The sequence below is a fragment of the Salvelinus fontinalis genome, chromosome 7 (assembly GCF_029448725.1).
Source record: "Salvelinus fontinalis isolate EN_2023a chromosome 7, ASM2944872v1, whole genome shotgun sequence".
In the NCBI taxonomy this organism is placed as follows: Eukaryota; Metazoa; Chordata; class Actinopteri; order Salmoniformes; family Salmonidae; genus Salvelinus; species Salvelinus fontinalis.
Window position 1 is genome coordinate 59,553,531 of NC_074671.1, and position 19,868 is coordinate 59,573,398.

At 44.1% G+C, this 19,868-nt stretch overlaps 1 protein-coding gene across 2 annotated transcripts; it reads right to left on the bottom strand.

Annotated features, from left to right (window-relative positions):
* Nucleotides 1-383: 383 nt before the first annotated feature.
* dusp27 (dual specificity phosphatase 27) lies at nt 384-11,698 on the bottom strand. Of its 2 annotated transcripts, none has more exons than XM_055930157.1 (6): nt 11,595-11,698; nt 10,678-10,815; nt 8,796-8,914; nt 5,670-5,901; nt 4,787-5,004; nt 384-3,706 (listed from the first exon to the last, which is right to left on the bottom strand). In XM_055930157.1, exons 2-6 carry the CDS (start codon nt 10,788-10,790, stop codon nt 966-968), a joined length of 3,423 nt encoding a protein of 1,140 aa, XP_055786132.1. In that variant the 5' UTR covers nt 10,791-10,815; nt 11,595-11,698; the 3' UTR covers nt 384-965. The 2 variants fall into 2 exon arrangements, with proteins under 2 accessions (XP_055786132.1, XP_055786131.1); XM_055930156.1 differs by having other exon boundaries at nt 10,678-10,844.
* Nucleotides 11,699-19,868: the final 8,170 nt, after the last annotated feature.

The following is a 19,868-nucleotide window of genomic DNA, read 5'->3' on the forward strand; positions in this document are numbered from 1 at the left end:
GTGGAACAGTAGCATTGACTATGTTATTTGTGCGCGTGTAACTGTGCGAGTGCATACAGTACATGCCCATACTTGTAGGGCTAGACAGACGCTCAATAGGATATTGACTGCCTTGTCCAAGTGTGTCTTGCTGTAGTCTTCTACCCATAATATAACAAGCAGATAGTATGTATGGGGTAAAATATTGTGATAAAAAGCACCCAGCTCAGTAGTGATGAACATGTTGAGTTCCCCCTTACAAGGTTCATGATTATCCTAGTTCCTTTTATTCTGTCTTCTATTCTTCTACTCTGTCTCATGTTTCCCATAAAGATGTGATCAACTAGAATCCTGGTCAGTGTCCTTAGGCATGAGGAATGAGATAAAAAAAAATAAAACAAGCAGATAATTACTTTAACATTTATTGCAATTATAAATGCTTTGAAATGGGTTGCGTTTGTGCTCCAAAAATTGTACAGCATAAATATTTGATGTCTTGAACAGTAATCTAGTTTAGATTGTTTTGTAGGTTAGTTGTTACATTTTACAATCAATGCAACAAACAGCAGACGTGTGTTACTCTACTTGCACTGCACAAGCAATGCAGTTAGGCTGAGGCAATATTTAAATATTTTGAATATGAATATTTTGCGTCCATTTGATAATAAAATTGACTATGAGAAATAAACTCGTTTGAGTTTAGAAAGCAAAGTGCACATTTTCCCTTTTCCATTATAATAAAGCTTAGATATTTGATTTAGATTAGTATTTACATGTCAGAATGATCTATAACAACTACCTATAGAATTATAAAGGTCACCCCACTTCTGAGACTAAAAAGACCACAAGTGATGTTCTAAGAAATCCCCATTGACTAGCGGTGGCATGTGTAGCAAGTGTGCAATTTTAATTTATTATCTGAAGAAACATATTAACATTGGATTGAGTTTCTTTCATACTGTAAGTGTGACACTATCTTTGATTGGTTAAGAGTCACTGCTTTTGTAACCATTTGACTTTGATTCTTGTTGTGCCCTCCAAGCTGCTACGATGTCATCGTCCTGCATTTCTGCCTCAGCCCGAGCCCGAGACCTCTGCCTAAGCTGGCTGAGGAATCTGTCGACATCTTCTTCCTCCTCCTTTTCTTCCTTCCTTTCTATTCTCCCCTCCGTCTCCCCTCCACTCTCATATTGTGAGTGATGAGTAAACTTCCTCTTCGATGTATAACTCTCTTCTTCTTCCTCCTCTTCCTCAGTGGTTGCGTAGGATCTTCTAGCCCTGTAGCTGCTGGAATCCATGCCGTTGGAAGAGAATTTGCCAAGTACACGTGACTCTGTGTCTGCCTGGAATCTGGAGCGATATCTGGATGCGACTTCATACTCCTCCTCTTCCTCTTCCTCCTCAAACAAGTCCCTCCGGCCTCCGAAGTTATACACAGAGGCAGATGGCCCTGGATCAGTCTCATCTTCTGCACTATAGGATGCTGGCTTCCTCGAAGGAGGCATGACGTTGGTTAGCCATTCATCAACACTAGTGTTCTTTTCTTTCTCCAGAGCGGTGGAGAGATTGAGGCAGCCCGAAAGGCCATAGCTTCGCGTAGGTGCTTTCTTTTTCTCTGGTGCAGGTGGGAGAGACGTCTTTATCTTTCCCGTTAAATAGTCATCCTCCTTCTCTTCCTCCTCTTCGCCCTCGTCCTTGGGCTTCTTCTTCTTGTAGAGTGTGCTGCGCTTGTTATCTTCCGCGATCTTCTTCACCCCGTAGCAGGCCATCTTGTTCCTCATCTCCGACTGCATCTGCTTGTCCATGGAGTCCAGCTTCTGTAGGTTGACCTGGTCCGCAAAGAGGCTGTAGAGGGGCACGCTGGTGGTGGTGATCTTGCTCCTGCGGGAGCCCAGACCGGAGACGCTGGAGAGATTACTGGTAGAAGAAGCAGCACTTCTACCGGAGAGCACAGACTCGGCCCTGTCAGCACTGACACCGTGATGAGCCAGCGAGCTCGAGTAGGACGCTCCACTCAGCATAGAAGCCTTGTCATCATCCAAGCCACGTCTTGCTGGCCCTACCACACTAGATGCCCCACCGAAACTTAGCACCGATCCAGCCTGGGACGGGGGGAGGCTCATCTCACGCTCCTTCTGGATGAGGGTCTCGGAAACCACATTGGCGATCCAGTTCTGAATGCTGGACAGGTCGACCATGGGCTCCCCACCAGGTCCCTGCATTGTGGGTACAGGGATCATGGGGACTTGGGGAATGCCCTGGGGAATTCCTGAGCCCATGGAGGCCTGAGATCTGGTGCTGCGGGCTTGGGATACAGAAGACCTGCCACTCAGCATGGACATGTTGTCATCATTGGTAACACTTCCGGCTTGCGAGCCGCCAGGCCGGGCGAAGAAGGCAGAGAGCGGCAGGGTGCTTCCGCTCACGGAGCTTTCCGTCTCCCAGCCGCACATGGACTGACTCTCCTCCAGCGTCTTCCGCGAGCGCTCCAGGAGCTCCTCCCGCCTCTGTCTCCTCTTGGCTGTGGCCGAGTCCTCGCCGCGGCTCATCTCCACAATGTCATCTTTTGTTGCCTTGTTGTCCTCTCCAAGCCGCTTTGCTTGTTTCATCTTCCAGGTCTGGTAGGCTGTGAGGTTGACGTCCTCCAGTGCCGGAGTGCGGGCCCCAGCATCGCCCTCTCCCTGCTCCCCACTGGCTCTTTTCTCCCCATCCCTCCCTTCATCGTTCTTATTCCAGCCAAACTGGATCCTCTTCACCCTCCAGCGCTCCAGGGGAGTTAGGTTCTCCTTGTTCCTCTTGCAGAAGTTGTACATGGAGCTGGTGTCCGAGAGCACGCTCTCCACGTCGTCCTCAATTGTCTGCTTCTTATTTGCTGTCCCCTCCATCGCCGTGCTCTCACTGTTGTTGTCATCGTCCTTCTTGCGGTAGCGCGCCGCCGCCTGCTCCTCGATCTCCTTCAGACGCTGCTTCCAAAGGTCAGAGTAGCTGCTGCAACTGGCCGTGGACACTGATTCTGAGGGGGAGCGCCGTGGGCGCCGCTTCAGGCGCTCCTTCATGGCCTGGACGTCCTCGCTGGTCACGCTCTCCAGGTCTTCTGGTGCCCCAGGACCCCGCATGCCCCCCAGGAGAGACTCCTCGTCCCCAGCCTCGCTCATCAGCTGTTGCTCCCACCACTCCTCGCTCTGGTACTTCTCGTTCCTCCTCTGCCACTCGCGGATCATGCTCATGCCATCTTCATCCCCATCCTCTGCATCCTCCCCACCGTCGCGAGCGTCTTTTCCAGGCAGGGCCAGGCCCTCTATCGTCTCTGCCCGTTCCAGGCTCATCCACTGCCCTCCAAAAACACCGTCCCTGAGGGCGGCGGCTGCGGCAGACGAGGCCACACTACTCATCACGCTTTGGCTGTCCTCCTCCTCCTCCATCATGATGGAGTGGGCCTTCACGTCCATCATGCTCTCTTCGTCGTCAAACAGGTGGGCGCGAGTGTGGGCGTCGATGACGGAGCACTGGCTAAGGGTGTCGTCATCATCGTCATCACGCTCCTCTAGTAGCGTCTCGTTGAGTTGACGCAGCTGCTTTAGGAAGCCCTCATTGGGGTTTATGGGCCGCTTCTTCCTCAGAGTGGTCAGTGCCTCCATGATGGTCATGTGTTGGAAAATCATGAGGTAGGCGGCCACCAGCACAGCGGAGCGGCTCTCGCCCATCATAGAGGACACCAGGACCTTACCTGCAGGAGAAGAAGACAAAAACACACTTACATTGGTTACCCTTGACATAAGAAATAACTATTTTCCAGGGTTTATATATAGTTAATTAAAGATACATTTGCAACATAAGGGATGAGCAAATCACAATAGTGATTTCATGAATCTGAAAGCATTAGGTACCAGTTTGATGATAACAGCTGTAGCTGTAGGAGGCTAATACATTTTATGTGCAGGTAGAGCACCATGATGTCTGCTCTGCAATGACACTCTATAACCAGCAGAGGGCTGTAATTCCCTTCCAGTTGTGAATGTTTCACTCCTAAGCACTGTACCCCCCCAGCTATAAACTCTGACATCATAACCCATGATATGATAACCCCCAAGGTGCCAGCTTTGAAATGTGATACGTTGCTTACTCCCTCCCTGTAGCGGAAAGGACAGCTAGGAACCGCAGACCCAAACCAATGTCAAGAATACTAGTCACTACTGCCTGACATTTAACCTGATTCTTAACAGCTATGTGTTTAATTAATTCAGAAGAGGTCAGTGGATCTAATCTATTTGGGGTTTAATTAGAGTTGGGGCGGAGGGAGGGGGGGTGAAAAGCTTTAGAAGATGATTCACCCGCCTAAACAGAGGCCAGATATAGCTAGGCTATCCCTGTCCATTGGCTCTGAGTGACCTCCCTAAAATAAGACTGACAGCCACCCCTGGTTATGATGAGTAATTAAGATTAGTCTAGAATCTAGATGGAACTCCAAGCAGTCTCTGGATTGGTCTAGAGATGGAATTTCAAGCCTCATCATCACTGGGTCCAGTTAAACCAAAGCAAACAATCCAGAGATTGGTTCTACTATGTCCAGGTCAGCCCAGACTCAACGCCAATGGAAATGGGAGAAAAACATGAGATCACACAAGAAGACGTTCATATCGTATCCATTAAATATCCTTGCTGTCTGATAGGCTAGGTGGAAGTTTCACCATATTACTTTCAAATCCTGGTAGTTCTACAAATGCATAGGGTGTAGGGTCTAAGGCGGGTCCATTTAGAATTGGGCCTTGATCCACCAATAAGAACACACAAAAGAACACTGACTCACCCTTGTGTGTCAACAGGGCCTCATCCAGGAACTCAGCACAGGTTCTGAAGTGAGGGGAGATGTCAGACTCTGCAAAGTCATCCACCTCGATACCCATGTAGCTGATGTTCATGCCAGCATAGAAGGCCTCCCCGGTGTAGACCCCGGTACCGTGGGCAGCGTTCAGGATGTGGGTGATACCCATGCGCTTCAGACGAGCTTTATTGACAGCCACGGATCTGCAAAACAGAGGAAGGAACAAGCAACGCTGTTGTTGTTGTGGTCATATAGTCCCGGTTATGAAATGGCTGGTAAGGACATGGAGTATCCATGACAAGTACACTGACCCGAAACAGACTGCAATACACAGGCCTCTTTTACAAAGTATTATAAACTGGGTGGTTCGAGGGATGAATGCTGACTGGCTGACAGCCGTGGTATATCAGACGGTATAACACGGGTACGACAAAACATGTCTTTTTACTGCTCTAATTACGTTGATAACCAGTTTATAATAGCAATGAGGCACCTCGGGGATTTGTGGTATATAGCCAATATACCACGGCTAAGGGCTGTATCCAGGCACTCTGCGTTGTGTTGTGCATAAGAACAGCCCTTAGCCGTGGTATATTGACCATATACCACACCCACTCGGGCCTTGTTGCTTAATTATACCGTAGGAGGTGAACAGCTATCTATCTGTCAATCTATTGACACTCAGTGAAGTAGTCTATGGTGGAAATGAGGTGGGGGTAAATCTGGCTGGCATGATGTTCCATGAGCTATGCATATATTACTGTATTTTGAAGGGCAGAGCATGTGTGTGTGTGTGTGCTTGTGTGTGATGGGTGTGTGGGGATATGTAATGCATACAGTAACTTCCATGGCACAGTGAGTGACTCACTTCTCAGCGATGAATATGTTGTTCCACACCTCGTCTACGGGGTTGTTGGGGGCCTCCAGGCGGTCCTGTACCATGGCCCGCTGGATGTCCATCACACAGGGGGTGTTATAGGGGCTGCGGTCATCGATCATGTCCTTCACCCGGTTGTACAGGTCCTCCACCATCAGCTGTTCCGCTGTCTCCAACATGCTGTCTGGGGTACTCTCTGCCCTGATACCCCGTTGTGGGAGCTCTGAGGAATGGAAAGAGCAGACTATTCAGATACACACACACACACACTCACACTCACACTCACACACACACACACACACACACACACACACACACACACACACACACACACACACACACACACACACACACACACACACACACCCTACTGCCTAATCCACAATATTACATAATTCATTGCATCTAAACATGTAAGTAGGCTACAGACAGTGGCTAGATTGAAGGAAATAACTTTGTGCTGCAAAAATCCCCACCCTCTGTGTCAGTCTTTACAAACCATACCAGGAGTATGTCACATTTGTAGACAGCATCCATTAAGGATAGACAGCTGCTGCAGGGACACACTGTTAGAAAGCAAAGTAACCTATTCAAAGTTAGCTAGGAGCATAATTGTGGTGTGTGGGCAAACTCATTACCCCAATCAGGCACTCTAGCTATGGATAATAGCTTGGACGTCTTAGCTGGATATTGCCATAATGAACACATTGTATTCTCAGGTAAGAGATAGAGGTGATTACTCTAACGCTACAGTATAATCAAATCAAACTTTATTTGTCACATGCGCCGAATACAATAAGTGTAGACCTTACTGTGAAATGCTTACTTACAAGCCCTTAATAACCTCATAAGGATCCGCCCCCTTTTTAAAAAAATTGCTTAAAATGACATACCCAAATCTAACTGCCTGTAGCTGAGGCCCTGAGGCAAGGATATGCATATTATTGATATCATTTGAAAGGAAACACTTTGAAGTTTGTGTAAATGTGAAAGGAATGTAGGAGAATATAACACATTAGATCTGGTAATGCAAGAGAAAGGCCATAATGTATTATTCCAGCACAGGTGCAATTTAGATTTTGGCCACTAGATGACAGCAGTGTATGTGCAAAGTTTTAGACTGATCCAATGAACCATTGCATTTCTGTTAAAAATGTTGGAAAGAAAACTGCCCAAATGAGCCTAATTTGTTTATTAATAACTTTCCAAGTTCAAAACTGTGCACTCTCCTCAAACAATAGCATAGTATTATTTCACTGTAATAGCTACTGTAAATTGGACAGTGCAGTTAGATTAACAAGAATTTAAACTTTCTGCCAACATCAGATATGTCTATGTCCTGAGAAATTTTCTTGTTACTTACAACCTCATGCTAATCGCATTAGCCTACGTTAGCTCAAACGTCCCGTGTGGGACCCACCGATCCAACAGTGCAGTTCAAGAAGAGTTAAGAAAATATATACCAAATAAACTGAAGTAAAATAATTTTTTTAAGTAACATAATAAAATAACAATAACGAGGCAATATACAGGGGGTACCGAGTCAGTGTGCATGTGTTAAGGATGTGAAATGGCTAGCTAGTTAGCGGGTACGCGCTAATAGCGTTTCAATCAGTTACGTCACTTGCTCTGAAACCTAGAAGTAGTGTTGCCCCTTGCTCTGCAAGGGCCGCAGCTTTTGTGGAGCAATGGCTAACGACGCTTCGTGGGTGCCAGTTGTTGATGTGTGCAGAGGGTCCCTGGTTCGCGCCCGTGTCGGGGCGAGGGGACGGTTTAAAGTTATACTGTTACACAGGGGTACAGGTTAGTTGAGGTAATTTGTACATGTAGGTAGGGGTGAAGTGACTTTGATTAGATAATGAACAGCGAGTAGCAGCAGTGTACAAAACAAATGGAGGGTGGGGGGGTGTCGATGTAAATAGAAATCTCTGGAGTGGCCATTTGATTAATTGTTCAGCAGTCTTATGGCTTGGGGGTAGAAGCTATTAAGACTTGGCGCTCCGGGACCGCTTGCCGTGTGGTAGCAGAGAAAACAGTCTATGACTTGGGTGACTAGAGTCTCTGACAATTGTATGGGCTTTCCTCCGACACCACCTATTACATAGGTCCTGGATAATAGAGCAGTGCAGTGCACGCTGTATGTATTCAAGGTCTCTCTGGAGTGTCTTGGATTGATTATTGAACTGCTTTTTAAGCAAAATACAATTAACCCTTGTATGTAATATAAGTATCTTTGTCAGGCCGAAGAGAAGTACCTTTGTCCGAGACATTGTGTAATGCAATGCAACCAAAATTGGCCTTCGGGGACAATAAAGTTCTATTGAATTGAATGGGGACAAACCGCAGAACTAAACTGCTTTATCTCTATGGGACAAATAGAATATGTACTGGAGCCAAGCACTCCCAATGTGCTTGGCACCAGTACAGTATTTTTTTAACTAGGCAAGTCAGTTAAGAGCAAATTCTTATTTACAATGACAGCCTACCAGGGACCAGTGGGTTATTTTTACCTTGTCAGCTCTGGGATTTGATCCAGCAACCTTTTGGTTACTGGCCCAACACTCTAACCACTAGGCTACCACTAGGCTACCTGCTGCCCCAAGGTGCTCTCTGTGTAAGGTGAACCTGCAAACATGACTAGTGGTGGCTGTTTTTCCCCGGCTTTCTTTGTGGTTCCACCCTTCAACTTTCTTTAACCTTTCGAGAGCTTGGGACTATAAGGTTCTATTTGTATTTTTGTCAACATGTAGTTATTGACAGCCTTGCTCTGTTCAATGTTCTCTACCTATACAGTAGTCTAAATACCTCAATTCATGTTAAGTTCAAAAGAATACAAGATAAAAGTAGTTCAAACTACTCATTCAAACCAATGAGGGTTCAGAACTTTAAAGCCAATTATCTCAGAATCATCTTTTTCTAGATAGAACCTTATAGTCCGAAGCGCTCACTTTGTCGACAGCCATGCTATTCTAGGTGAACAGCATTTCTAAAATTGTATTCTGCCAATATGAAAGCTTTCATTTAGATGTTTTAAATCGTAATGTTCAGATCCAGTCACCAAGCCACAAAAACAGCATGTGAGTTATGTGTGGTTGGTGGAATGAATCTGTGTCTCACCCTCGTTGATGATTTGTTTGGCAGCTATAGCTGAGGACAGGTGAATGGGCTCCATATAGATGCTCTCGGCATCCGACCCTGATATCATGGAGAATCTGGACTCAGATATCACGGAGAAACTGCAAAAGTATAGAGACATAGTCATAACCATATAAATATAATTACTAAGCAGACCGGGGGGGGGGGGGGGGGGGGGGGGGGTAATATGTAATGTCAAAAACTGGAGGTGTGATTGATTTAGCCTGACATGCAGGGTGGGCGGAGATGAAACTTTTGGGACTATTAAACAGCTTGGAAAATTCCAGAAAATGATGTAATGGCTTTAGAAGCTTCTGATAGGCTAACTGACATAATTTGAGTCATTGGGAGGTGTACCTGTGGATGTCTTTCAAACTCAGTGCCTCTTTGCTTGACATCATGGGAAAATCAAAAGAAATCAGCCAAGACCTCAGAAAATATTTGTAGACCTCCACAATTCTGGTTCACCCTTGAGAGCAATTTCCAAACGCCTGAAGGTACCACGTTCATCTGTACAAACAATAGTACGCAAGTATAAACACCATGGGACCACGCAGCCGTCATACCGCTCAGGAAGGAGACGCGTTTTGTCTTCTAGAGATGAACGTACTTTGGTGGGAAAGTGCAAATATATCTCAGCATAACAGCAAAGGACCTTGCGAAGATGCTGGAGGAAACAGGTACAAAAATATCTATATCCACAGTAAAACGAGTCCTATATCGACATAACCTGAAAGGCCACTCAGCAAGGAAGAAACCACTGCTCCAAAACCGCCATAAAAAAACCTGAATACGGTTTGCTAATGCACATTGGAACAAAGATCGTACTTTTTGGAGAAATGTCTTCTGGTCTGATGAAACAAAAATAGAACTGTTTGGCCATAATGACCATCGTTATGTTTGGAGGAAAAAGGGGGAGGCTTGCAAGCCGAAGAATACCATCCCAATCGTGAAGCATAGGGGTGGCAGCATCATGTTGTGGGGGTGCTTTGTTACAGGAGGGACTGGCGCACTTCACAAAATAGATGGCATCATGAGGTAGGAAATGTATGTGGATATATTGAAGCAACATCTCAAGACATCAGTCAGGAAGTTAAAGCTTTGTCACAAATGGGTCTTCCAATTGGACAATGACCCCAAGCATACTTCCAAATTTGTGGCAAAATGGCTTAAGGACAACAAAGTCAAGGTATTGGAGTAGCCATCACAAAGCCCTGACCTCAATCCTATAGAAAATTTGTGGGCAGAACTTAAAAAGCGTGTGCGAGCAAGGAGGCCTACAAACCTGACTCAGTTACACCAGCTCTGTCAGGAGGAATGGGCCAAAATTCACCCAACTTATTGTGGGACGCTTGTGGAAGGCTACCCGAAACGTTTGACCCAAGTTAAACAATTTAAAGGCAATGCTACCAAATACTAATTGAGTGTATGTAAACTTATGACCCACTGGGAATGTGATGAAAGAAATAAAAGCTGATATAAGTCATTCTCTATACTATTTTTCTGACATTTCACATTCTTCAAATAAAGTGGTGATCCTAACTGACCTAAGACAGGGAATTGTTACTAGGATTAAATGTCAGTTATTGTGAAAAACTGAGTTGAAATGTTTTTGGGTAAGGTGTATATAAACTTCCAACTTCAACTGTATGTATTTGACCCAGGTCTAGTGTGCATCATAGTGTGTGACAGTAGTAATCAGTTCTTGTGAGCACTTCTGGTGAAAGACGTTCTATGGACCAAATTGTGCTTGGAAGCTGAATTGAAGTTGAACAATACATTTATTTGACAAATTATTAGAGCCCTGGGTGGGTCGTTTCCCATTACAGAACTACAAGAACAGTGGGTCACCACGTATGCTTACCTGCTGGGGGAGGGACAGCGGAGATAGTGGGACTGAATAGATTTGACCTTAGTCGCCTCCTTTTCACTCTCTCCATCAGGCACCGTCTGATCGCCCTCGCTCGGTGACGCCATGGCAACGCAATCCTTCCTTTCTTGTCTTCAAGCATGTGGGAAACAGAAATTCCTCTTTTGATTCACAGAGGAAATTTTTTGGTGAAACAAGCTCAGATTAGAATTCAAGGAATGTACTAATGGACAAAACACAAACTATTGCAGACACAAATACACACAGAAAATGGTTGATAGTTACTCTGTTTTCACTGGATTCCCAAACACAATTATGTGTGTTATGAAAGCAGACATTACTCTTTCAAAAAAATACAGTTCTTGATCCCGGAAAGATGTTCCAGGAAATCTGAAAGTCTCTGCCATTACCATAACATTAAGTGCTAACCTTGCCTCATAAGAAGTGCATCGTTCTAACATATTGCTATTTCTTCACAGCCACATAAACATCTGAGACACACAGCCTCCATTTGTGGATCATGACAGACTACAGAGATGAAAAAAGGCTGTATCAACTGTTCATCACATAAGCCCAGTAAATATGATGAGGGACGTATGCTTCAGCACGGTGAACCCTACTGGTAGTCAACAGGTAGTCACTCACTGTCACAACTGAAAAACTGCAATCATCTGAGATTATACTGAAAGCATGAATGTGTGTATGTGTTGTCTGTGTGTGTATGTGTGTGTACATGTCAGCCTGAGTATTTATTTTTAGCAACAAGGACAGCTGCACAGAGCCTTCAGGCCCAGTGGTGTGACAGAGCAGTGAAAAGAGGGTGAAGACACCACAGTTCTGTCCCGTAACCACCCCTCCCCCCACAAAGGTGAACCTAACCTCGACCCCTAACCCCAGACGTTGTCTCTTACCTGAGCTGGTTTTAGCTGTGGTCCGCCTTTCACTGTCGGGACGTTGGGACTGTGGGATTGTAGGGGGCCAGGAGAGGGATCTAAACCAAACTTATAAGAGAGTCCCCAACCCTATCTGCCGCCCCCTCCCCCACCCTTACCCCTCTGTGGACACTCCCCCTGACACCTTACACCCCTGTGACATCACCACAGCTTCTCTCAGAGGAACATTATTAACCCTGTGAACCTGGGGTCCAGCCAAGTCCAGATACAAAGTTGCAGCAATTGGTTACACACACACACACACACACACACAGAAATATCTGTTTATTTAGATGGGCAATGGATGCACGTCCGATTAGTTTTATAAACCTGTTTTTATTTGTCTGTGTATGTGTGTGTGTGTGTGTGTGTGTGTGTGTGTGTGTGTGTGTGTGTGTGTGTGTGTGTGTGTGTGTGTGTGTGTGTGTGTGTGTGTGTGTGTGTGTGTGTGCGTGTGTGTGTGTGTGTGTGTGTGTGTTTGATTGTCATTCTATTTAGGGGGTCTGCAGTCTGTGCTATCTCGAGCTGACAATGCGTCTGGCTCTAAATATATATATATATATATATATATATAGAGAGAGAGAGAGAATACAGGCTAGTCAAATATATATATATATAGAGAGAGAATGCAGGCTCTCACACCTACCTAAGGACACACAGAGACACACACAGAGGCACACACAGAGACACACACAGAGACACACACAGAGACACATACACAGACACATACACAGACACACACTGAGACATACATAGACACACACACACTGAGACACACACACAGAGACATACACACAAACACAGAAAAACACACAGAGACACAAACAGAAACACAGACACACACACAGAGACACGCACAGCCACACACAGAGACACACACACACAGAGACACACACACACACACACTGAGACAAACAAAGACACGCACAGCCACACACACACACACACACACACAGAGAGAGAGAGAGAGAGACACACACCAAGACACACACACATACAGTACCAGTAAAAATTTTGGACTCACCTACTCATTCAAGGGTTTTTCTTTATTTCTACTATTTTCTACATTGTAGAATGATCGTGAAGACATCAAAACTATGAAATTATACATATGGAATCATGTAGTAACCAAAAAAATGTTAAACAAATCAAAATATATTCTAAATTTGAGATTCTTCAAAGTAGCCACCCTTTGCCTTGATGACAGCTTTGCATTCTCTCAACCAGCTTCACCTGGAATGCTTTTCCAAAATTATTTTATTTTTATTTTTATATACTTTGTTTTTATTGTAGGAACACAAAGAAAGTACAAATAAAGTAAAATAAAAGAACAACAAAAAAGATCTGGCAGTTATAGTGCACTTGTTCATACCTTCATCATATTAGTTACAATGACATCTTTGAATTAGACCTTTTTCAAGTACGAAACCCATTTTCCCCAATATTCCCGACCTCTCTCCTCTTGTGTTCTTAAAGAGCGAAGGTCATGCGGCTCCATATGGTGTATTTCTTTAGCAATGTCTATCCACTGTGTCACTGTGGGAGGGTCTTTTTGTAGCCATTTCCTAGTGATAGCCTTTTTACTAGCTGCCAGTAGGACTTTCAAGAAGTACTTTTCTCTATTGTGTAAGTTATCAGGTATTTCACCCAAGTACAAAGAAATTAATGTTTGTTCTATGTCAAATCCCATCATTTTCCAATGTTAGATCTTATTTCTCCCCAGTAGGTTTCGATTGCGGGGCAAGGCCAAAAGATATGAGAGTGATCCCCCCTCGATAGGCCGCATTCTCTCCAACAAGGATGTAGGGAGCCAGTCTGTTTTGATTTCAGTTTAGGTCTTATGAAGAAACGTACAACATTCTTCCAACAGAATTCACTCCATGATCTTGAGTTGGTTCAGCATTGTTGAGTCTCTAATATGTTCAACCATGTTTCATCAGTTATTTCAATGTTAAGTTCCTCCTCCCATTTATTTTTAATATAGTTTGTAGAATGTTTCTTTGAGGATTGAATACCCAAGTAGAGATTTGAGAGAGTTTTTCTGTTACTCCGCAAGTCGTATGCGTTAGTGAATACTTGGATAAATTTTGGAGGTGCTCGAGGGTCAGTCACTTTTATATCTCTTAAAGAAATAGTGTCGAACTTGTAGGTATCTGTAAAAATCTTGTTAATCCAAGCCATGTTTTTTACTTAGGTCCTGGAAGTTATCTAGGTCCCCATTCCTTATAATTGTACTGAATGATGTGATGCCTTTCTGCGTCCATTGTTTAAATCTGCTGTCCTGAGTTGCAGGGATGAAGCTGGGGTCGTATGCGGGCCAACTCAGCAGTTTGACCTCTCTGTCTAAATGATTTTGCTTAACTACCCTAAACCATGTCTTCAGAGAGAAATTAATCCACTGATTTTGTCTACCCTATATTTCTATTACCATGTCCTTATTTCTCAAAACTGACTGTATGGGTATCTCTGTATGGGTATCTCTGTCAAAGTAATCTCCATGTCTTTCCATTTGAATTGCACCAACACACCAGAGGTCTCATTGGGCTGACACATAATAATCTTTTAGGTTTGGTAAGGCCACACCCCCACAGTTGTTTGGTAATTGTAATGTTGTATATCTAGTTCTTGGTCTCTTACTGTTCCAGATAAACCTTGATATCCGTTTATCCCTAAACTGTTTAGGTGCGATTTCTATGGGCAGTGATTGGAACAAATACAGTAACCTGGCAGGATGTTAACTTTGATTGTTTCCATTCTACTACTAAGATCTAAAGGAAGTGAACTCCAGCTGTCCAGGTCATCATATATTTTCTTGTTGATGTGATCGTAATTCATGTGATAAAGTTTGGTTGTATCTTTTGGTAGGTATACTCCAAGATATTTAATGGATGAAGAGGTCCAGGTGAAGTTATACCTACTCTTCAGCTCTTCCTGTGGGGTATAATTATATACTAGGGTTTGGTCTTGTGTACGTTAAGCACATACCCTGAACATGTTCCAAATGTTTGTAGAACATCCATCAATCTAGGTACGCTTGAGCCTGGGTCTTTAAGGAATAACAGAACGTCATCAGCATACATCCATATCTTATGTTCACTGTCTCTTATTGTTATTCCCTCTAAGGTTGGGTCCTGTCTTATTGCCTGTGCTAATGGTTCGAGGTACAAGGAGAAGAGCGTGGGTGAAAGATTACAGCCTTGTCTTGCCCCTCGCTCTAATTTTAACGTGACTAATGTCCATTTATCTTTATTCTAGCGGTCGGACATGAATACAGTGTTTTGATGCATTGTATCACTTTTTTGTTGAAACCAAATCTTTCCATAACTTGGAATAGGTAATCCCATTCCACTGAATCAAATGGTTTTTCTGCATCTAGACTGATTAATATTGCACTTGTCTTATTCTGAGTAATGTGGTCCATGACATGTAGTGTTCTCCTTATGTTGTCTTGAGTCTGCCTATTTTGTATGAAACTGGTTTGATCTCAGTCAATCAATTCTGGGATTATGTTCTCCATTCTTTTGGTGCATATAGTTTATAATCCGTGTTAAGAATTGCGATAGGTCTATATGAACTGCATTCCTTCTTATCTTTACCCTCTTTTAGGATTACAGATATAATGACCTCTCTCCACGACGGTGGGAGACCCCCCTCCCGCAGAGTCCAGTTAAAACAGGCCTTAAGTAGAGGTGTTAGTTGTTCTCTGAAGGTCTTGACCCATTCTGAAGGGAAGCCATCAGGGCCTTAAGTAGAGGTGTTAGTTGTTCTCTGAAGGTCTTGACCCATTCTGAAGAGAAGCCATCAGGGCCTTAAGTAGAGGTGTTAGTTGTTCTCTGAAGGTCTTGACCCATTCTGAAGGGCAGCCATCAGGGCCTTAAGTAGAGGTGTTAGTTGTTCTCTGAAGGTCTTGACCCATTCTGAAGAGAAGCCATCAGGGCTTTAAGTAGAGGTGTTAGTTGTTCTCTGAAGGTCTTGACCCATTCTGAAGGGAAGCCATCAGGGCCTTAAGTAGAGGTGTTAGTTGTTCTCTGAAGGTCTTGACCCATTCTGAAGGGAAGCCATCAGGGTTCTTAAGTGGGGGTGTTAGTTGTTCTCTGAAGGTCTTGAACCATTCTGAAGGGAAGCCATCAGGGCCTGAAGTAGAGGTGTTAGTTGTTCTCTGAAGGTCTTGAACCATTTTCAAGGGAAGCCATCAGGGCCTTAAGTAGAGGTGTTAGTTGTTCTCTGAAGGTCTTGAACCATTCTGAAGAGAAGCCATCAGGGCCTTAAGTAGAGGTGTTAGTTGTTCTCTGAAGGTCTTGAACCATTCTGAAGGGAAGCCATCAGGGCCTTAAGTAGAGGTGTTAGTTGTTCTCGGAAGGTCTTGAACCATTCTGAAGGGAAGCCATCAGGGCCTTAAGTAGAGGTGTTAGTTGTTCTCGGAAGGTCTTGAACCATTCTGAAGGGAAGCCATCAGGGCCTTAAGTAGAGGTGTTAGTGGTTCTCTGAAGGTCTTGACCCATTCTGAAGGGAAGCCATCAGGGCCTTAAGTGGGGGTGTTAGTTGTTCTCTGAAGGTCTTGACCCATTCTGAAGGGAAGCCATCAGGGCCTTAAGTAGAGGTGTTAGTTGTTCTCTGAAGGTCTTGAACCATTCTGAAGGGAAGCCATCAGGGCCTGGAGACTTGTTTACTTTTAGTTGAGATGTTGCTTTATTAATTTCTTCAGTGGTTATTTCTGAAGGTAGTCTATCATTTTGCTCTGTCCCAATTGAGGGGAAGTGAGTTCAAAAATGACTCTATTGTCTGTGCATCTGCCTTCTCTGGTTGCTTGTACAGATTTGTGTAATATGATTCAAATGCATTCTGTATTTCATCTAATTTGCATGTGATCTTTTTTGTTTTGGGGTCTTTTATTTTGAAAATGGTATTCTGTGCTTGTTGTTTCCTGAGTCTCCATGCTAGTAATTTGGTTGCCTTTGAGCCTGCTTCCTAATATTGTTGTTTCAGGAACCTGAGCTTTTTCTCTACTTCTTCTCTATAAATCTGGTCAATTTCCTGTTTTACCTTTTGAATCTCTGGTAATATAAGAGGGTCTTTGTATTGACTATGAGATCGTTCTAAGTTTCTTAGAGTTTCTTGTAATTTCAGCAGTTTCTGTGCTTTAATCTTTTTCTTGAGAGATGATGTGGATATGATCTTTCCTCTAATAACTGCCTTAGCTGCATCCCACAATGTAGCAGGGGATACTTCCCCATTATCATTATTCTCCAGATAGATGTTCAATTCTGTCTTTATTGATTCCTTGAATTCTGGATCATTCAGCATGCTTGTATTAAGTCTCCATATAGTATTTATTGGTTTGCTATCAAGGTGTAGGGTTAGGTAAACTCTATAATGATCTGATAAGTCGCTCTGCCAGATCCTACAATCCTTAAGCCTGTGTCTATCTGCACTGTACATAAAAAATAGTCTAACCTGGAGTATTCAGTGTGGCGGGCTGAGTAGAAAGTATATTCCTTATCGGTCTTGCGGGTGTCACGCCATACATCGAGCAGTCCTAGATCCTGCAGTATCCTATTGATCTTTTTAGCAACTAGACTAATTTTCCTATTTTGATTTGTGCTGTCCAATTTTGAGTTTAAAATTGTGTTAAAATCCCCTCCACAGATAAGAGTGCCAGAGGTTTCTTTTATTTCTGACATAAGCTCAAAAGGAACTGAATTTGGTGTCAAGATTGCAACTCCCCTTCTACCCATTTTGTAAGAAGAAAAAAAAGTGTTCCTATATCCCATTTTCTTGAGTTTCTCGTGTTCAGGTGTGGATAAGTGAGTTTCCAGCCAGAACAGTATGTCAACTCTCTCCCGTTTCATCTTTGCTATTACCTTAGTTCTCTTGATGGCACTCCCCAGTCCGTTTACATTGAGACTGATGACCTTAAATTCCCGATGATGCATCGATAAATAAAAAAAATGTGCACCATATCTGCCTGCTTATCATGAACCTAAAAATGAACGAAAATTCAAGAACGATAATAAGGTAAACCAAAGTGGGAAAATACTTTGGTATTTGGACTCCCATGTCAGAGGACTGTCTCTTGCCTCTGGGGTTTGAGGGGATGAGCCTGTCCGCAGGATGGGCGCCTCGCTCAGATATGAAAATGCGTGACGTAGTCACAAACAAGACCTGTTGGAACCGAAAATAATAAGAGCACCTATTTCGTCGCTTATACACATCGGTTAATTACAAGTGAAAACTATATCGGTCATGCGTGCATATCATGAATCCTCCCCTTAATATGCCCTTTTGTCACCCCGTTGTCAATGTGTCATTAATCATTAGTTAAAATATATGTTATTAACGTGACGCTACTTAGTGTGTTCATAAAGAACACACTTTTGGCTACTCACCCTTCTTCAGCATTGGGGGAAAATACGGGAGATATTTTATCTATTGCCATGTCAACCGTAACAACCCAACATCTTAACAGCTCGCGGTAACTATTAATTCTGTTAAATCAAATACAGTGTCTTCCATCTTCCTGTTGGAAATGCCTGAGTCTCTCTCGGATGTGAATGTCCTCTCGCCGAGGTGGATTCCCTCTTTCTCCATGACTCTGCTTGTTGACAACGATCCATGAGAGAGCCTGCTCGAGTCTTTCCACTGGTGATGTCGCCTTTCTCCTGGCGGTATACTCCACTGGGATGCCCCTCGACTTCAGATCCTCAGCCGCCTCGTCTGCATGCTCGTATGTAACCGGGCCATTTTCCAGAAATACCCACATTTTTGCCGGGAATGGTGTTTGGAAGCGTATACCCTTGTCTTTAAGTGCTTTCTTAATGGAAGCTAACAGGCTTTTTCCAGGTTGCATGTAAGACTTTCTCTTTGACTGAGAATTTTAGGAACCATACTACCATGGATCTTGGTGGGGCGCTGCTGGGGGGTTTTGGGGTCAGAGCTCGGTGTGCTCTCTCAATTTCCAGGTCAGTGTCGTCTTCAAGTATGTCTTTGAATAGACCCTCCACGAATTTGGGCATAGAGTCTTTTTCTGCGCCCTCTACTACGTTATAAAGTCTAATGTTGTTTCGATGTGAGAAACCTTAGAGTTCTGTTACTTTTGCCTGTAGTGCGTGTTGGTTTTTCAGTGACTGTTCAAGAGTTCCATGTGTCCGTTTCCCCAATGCGCTGTTCTGCGTCCCTCATTCTTGTAGATATGCTGTGAAGTTCTTCTTTGTTTTCTTTAAGTTTCTGGTTAATGTCCTTCTTGAACTCATTTAGTTATTTTCTTACATCTTCTCGAAGTTCCTCTCGTAAGCCTGTGAGCGCCTTGCGCAATTCCTCCTTTTTCACCTCACGAAATGAGGGTTCTTTTGCTGCTGCTATCTTATTTGCGCTAGCATTAGCCATCTCGGGTTCATCGACGATTATATCTTCTGCTGTCTTGTTATGGGCTGTTGTTGTAGCTCCGCACCTTTTCCTATTTTTCCATTTTGCGTAAGTTATTACAATGCTCAGAGTAAATACTTGAATTTAGGGGGGGGGGGGGGGGGGGGGGGAATACCCAACCGATGTGCAGTGCGAAAAACTAGGCAGCCATTTCCTAAGTTGCGTCACTGGAACCCCCTTTTCCAAAAGTCTTGAAGGAGTTCCCACATATGCTGAGCACTTGTTGGCTGCTTTGCCTTCACTCTGTGGTCCAACTCATCTCAAACCATCTCAATTGGGTTGTGGTCGGGTGATTGTGGAGGCCAGGTCATCTGATGCAGCACTCCATCACTCTCCGTCTTGGTCAAATAGCTTTTACACAGCCTGGAGGTGTGTTTGGGTCATTGTCCTGTTGAAAAACAAATTATAGTCTCACTAAGAGCAAACCAGATGGGGTGGCATATCGCTGCAGAATGCTGTGGTAGCCATGCTGGTTAAGTGTGCCTTGAATTCTAAATAAATCACAGACAGTGTCACTTGCAAAGCACCATCACACCTCCTCCTCCATGCTTCACGGTGGGAACCACACATGTACTCTGCGTCTCACAAAGACACAGCGGTTGGAACCAAAAATCTCAAATTTGGACTCATCAGACCAAAGGACAGATTTCCACCGGTCTAATGTCCTTTGCTCGGGTTTCTTAGCCCAAGCAAGTCTCTTCGCCTTTTGGTGTTGTTCAGTAGTGGTTTCTTTGCAGCAATTCGACCATGAAGGCCTGATTCACAGTCTTCTCTGAACAGTTGATGTTGAGATGTGTCTGTTCCTTGAACTCTGTGAAGCATTTATTTGGG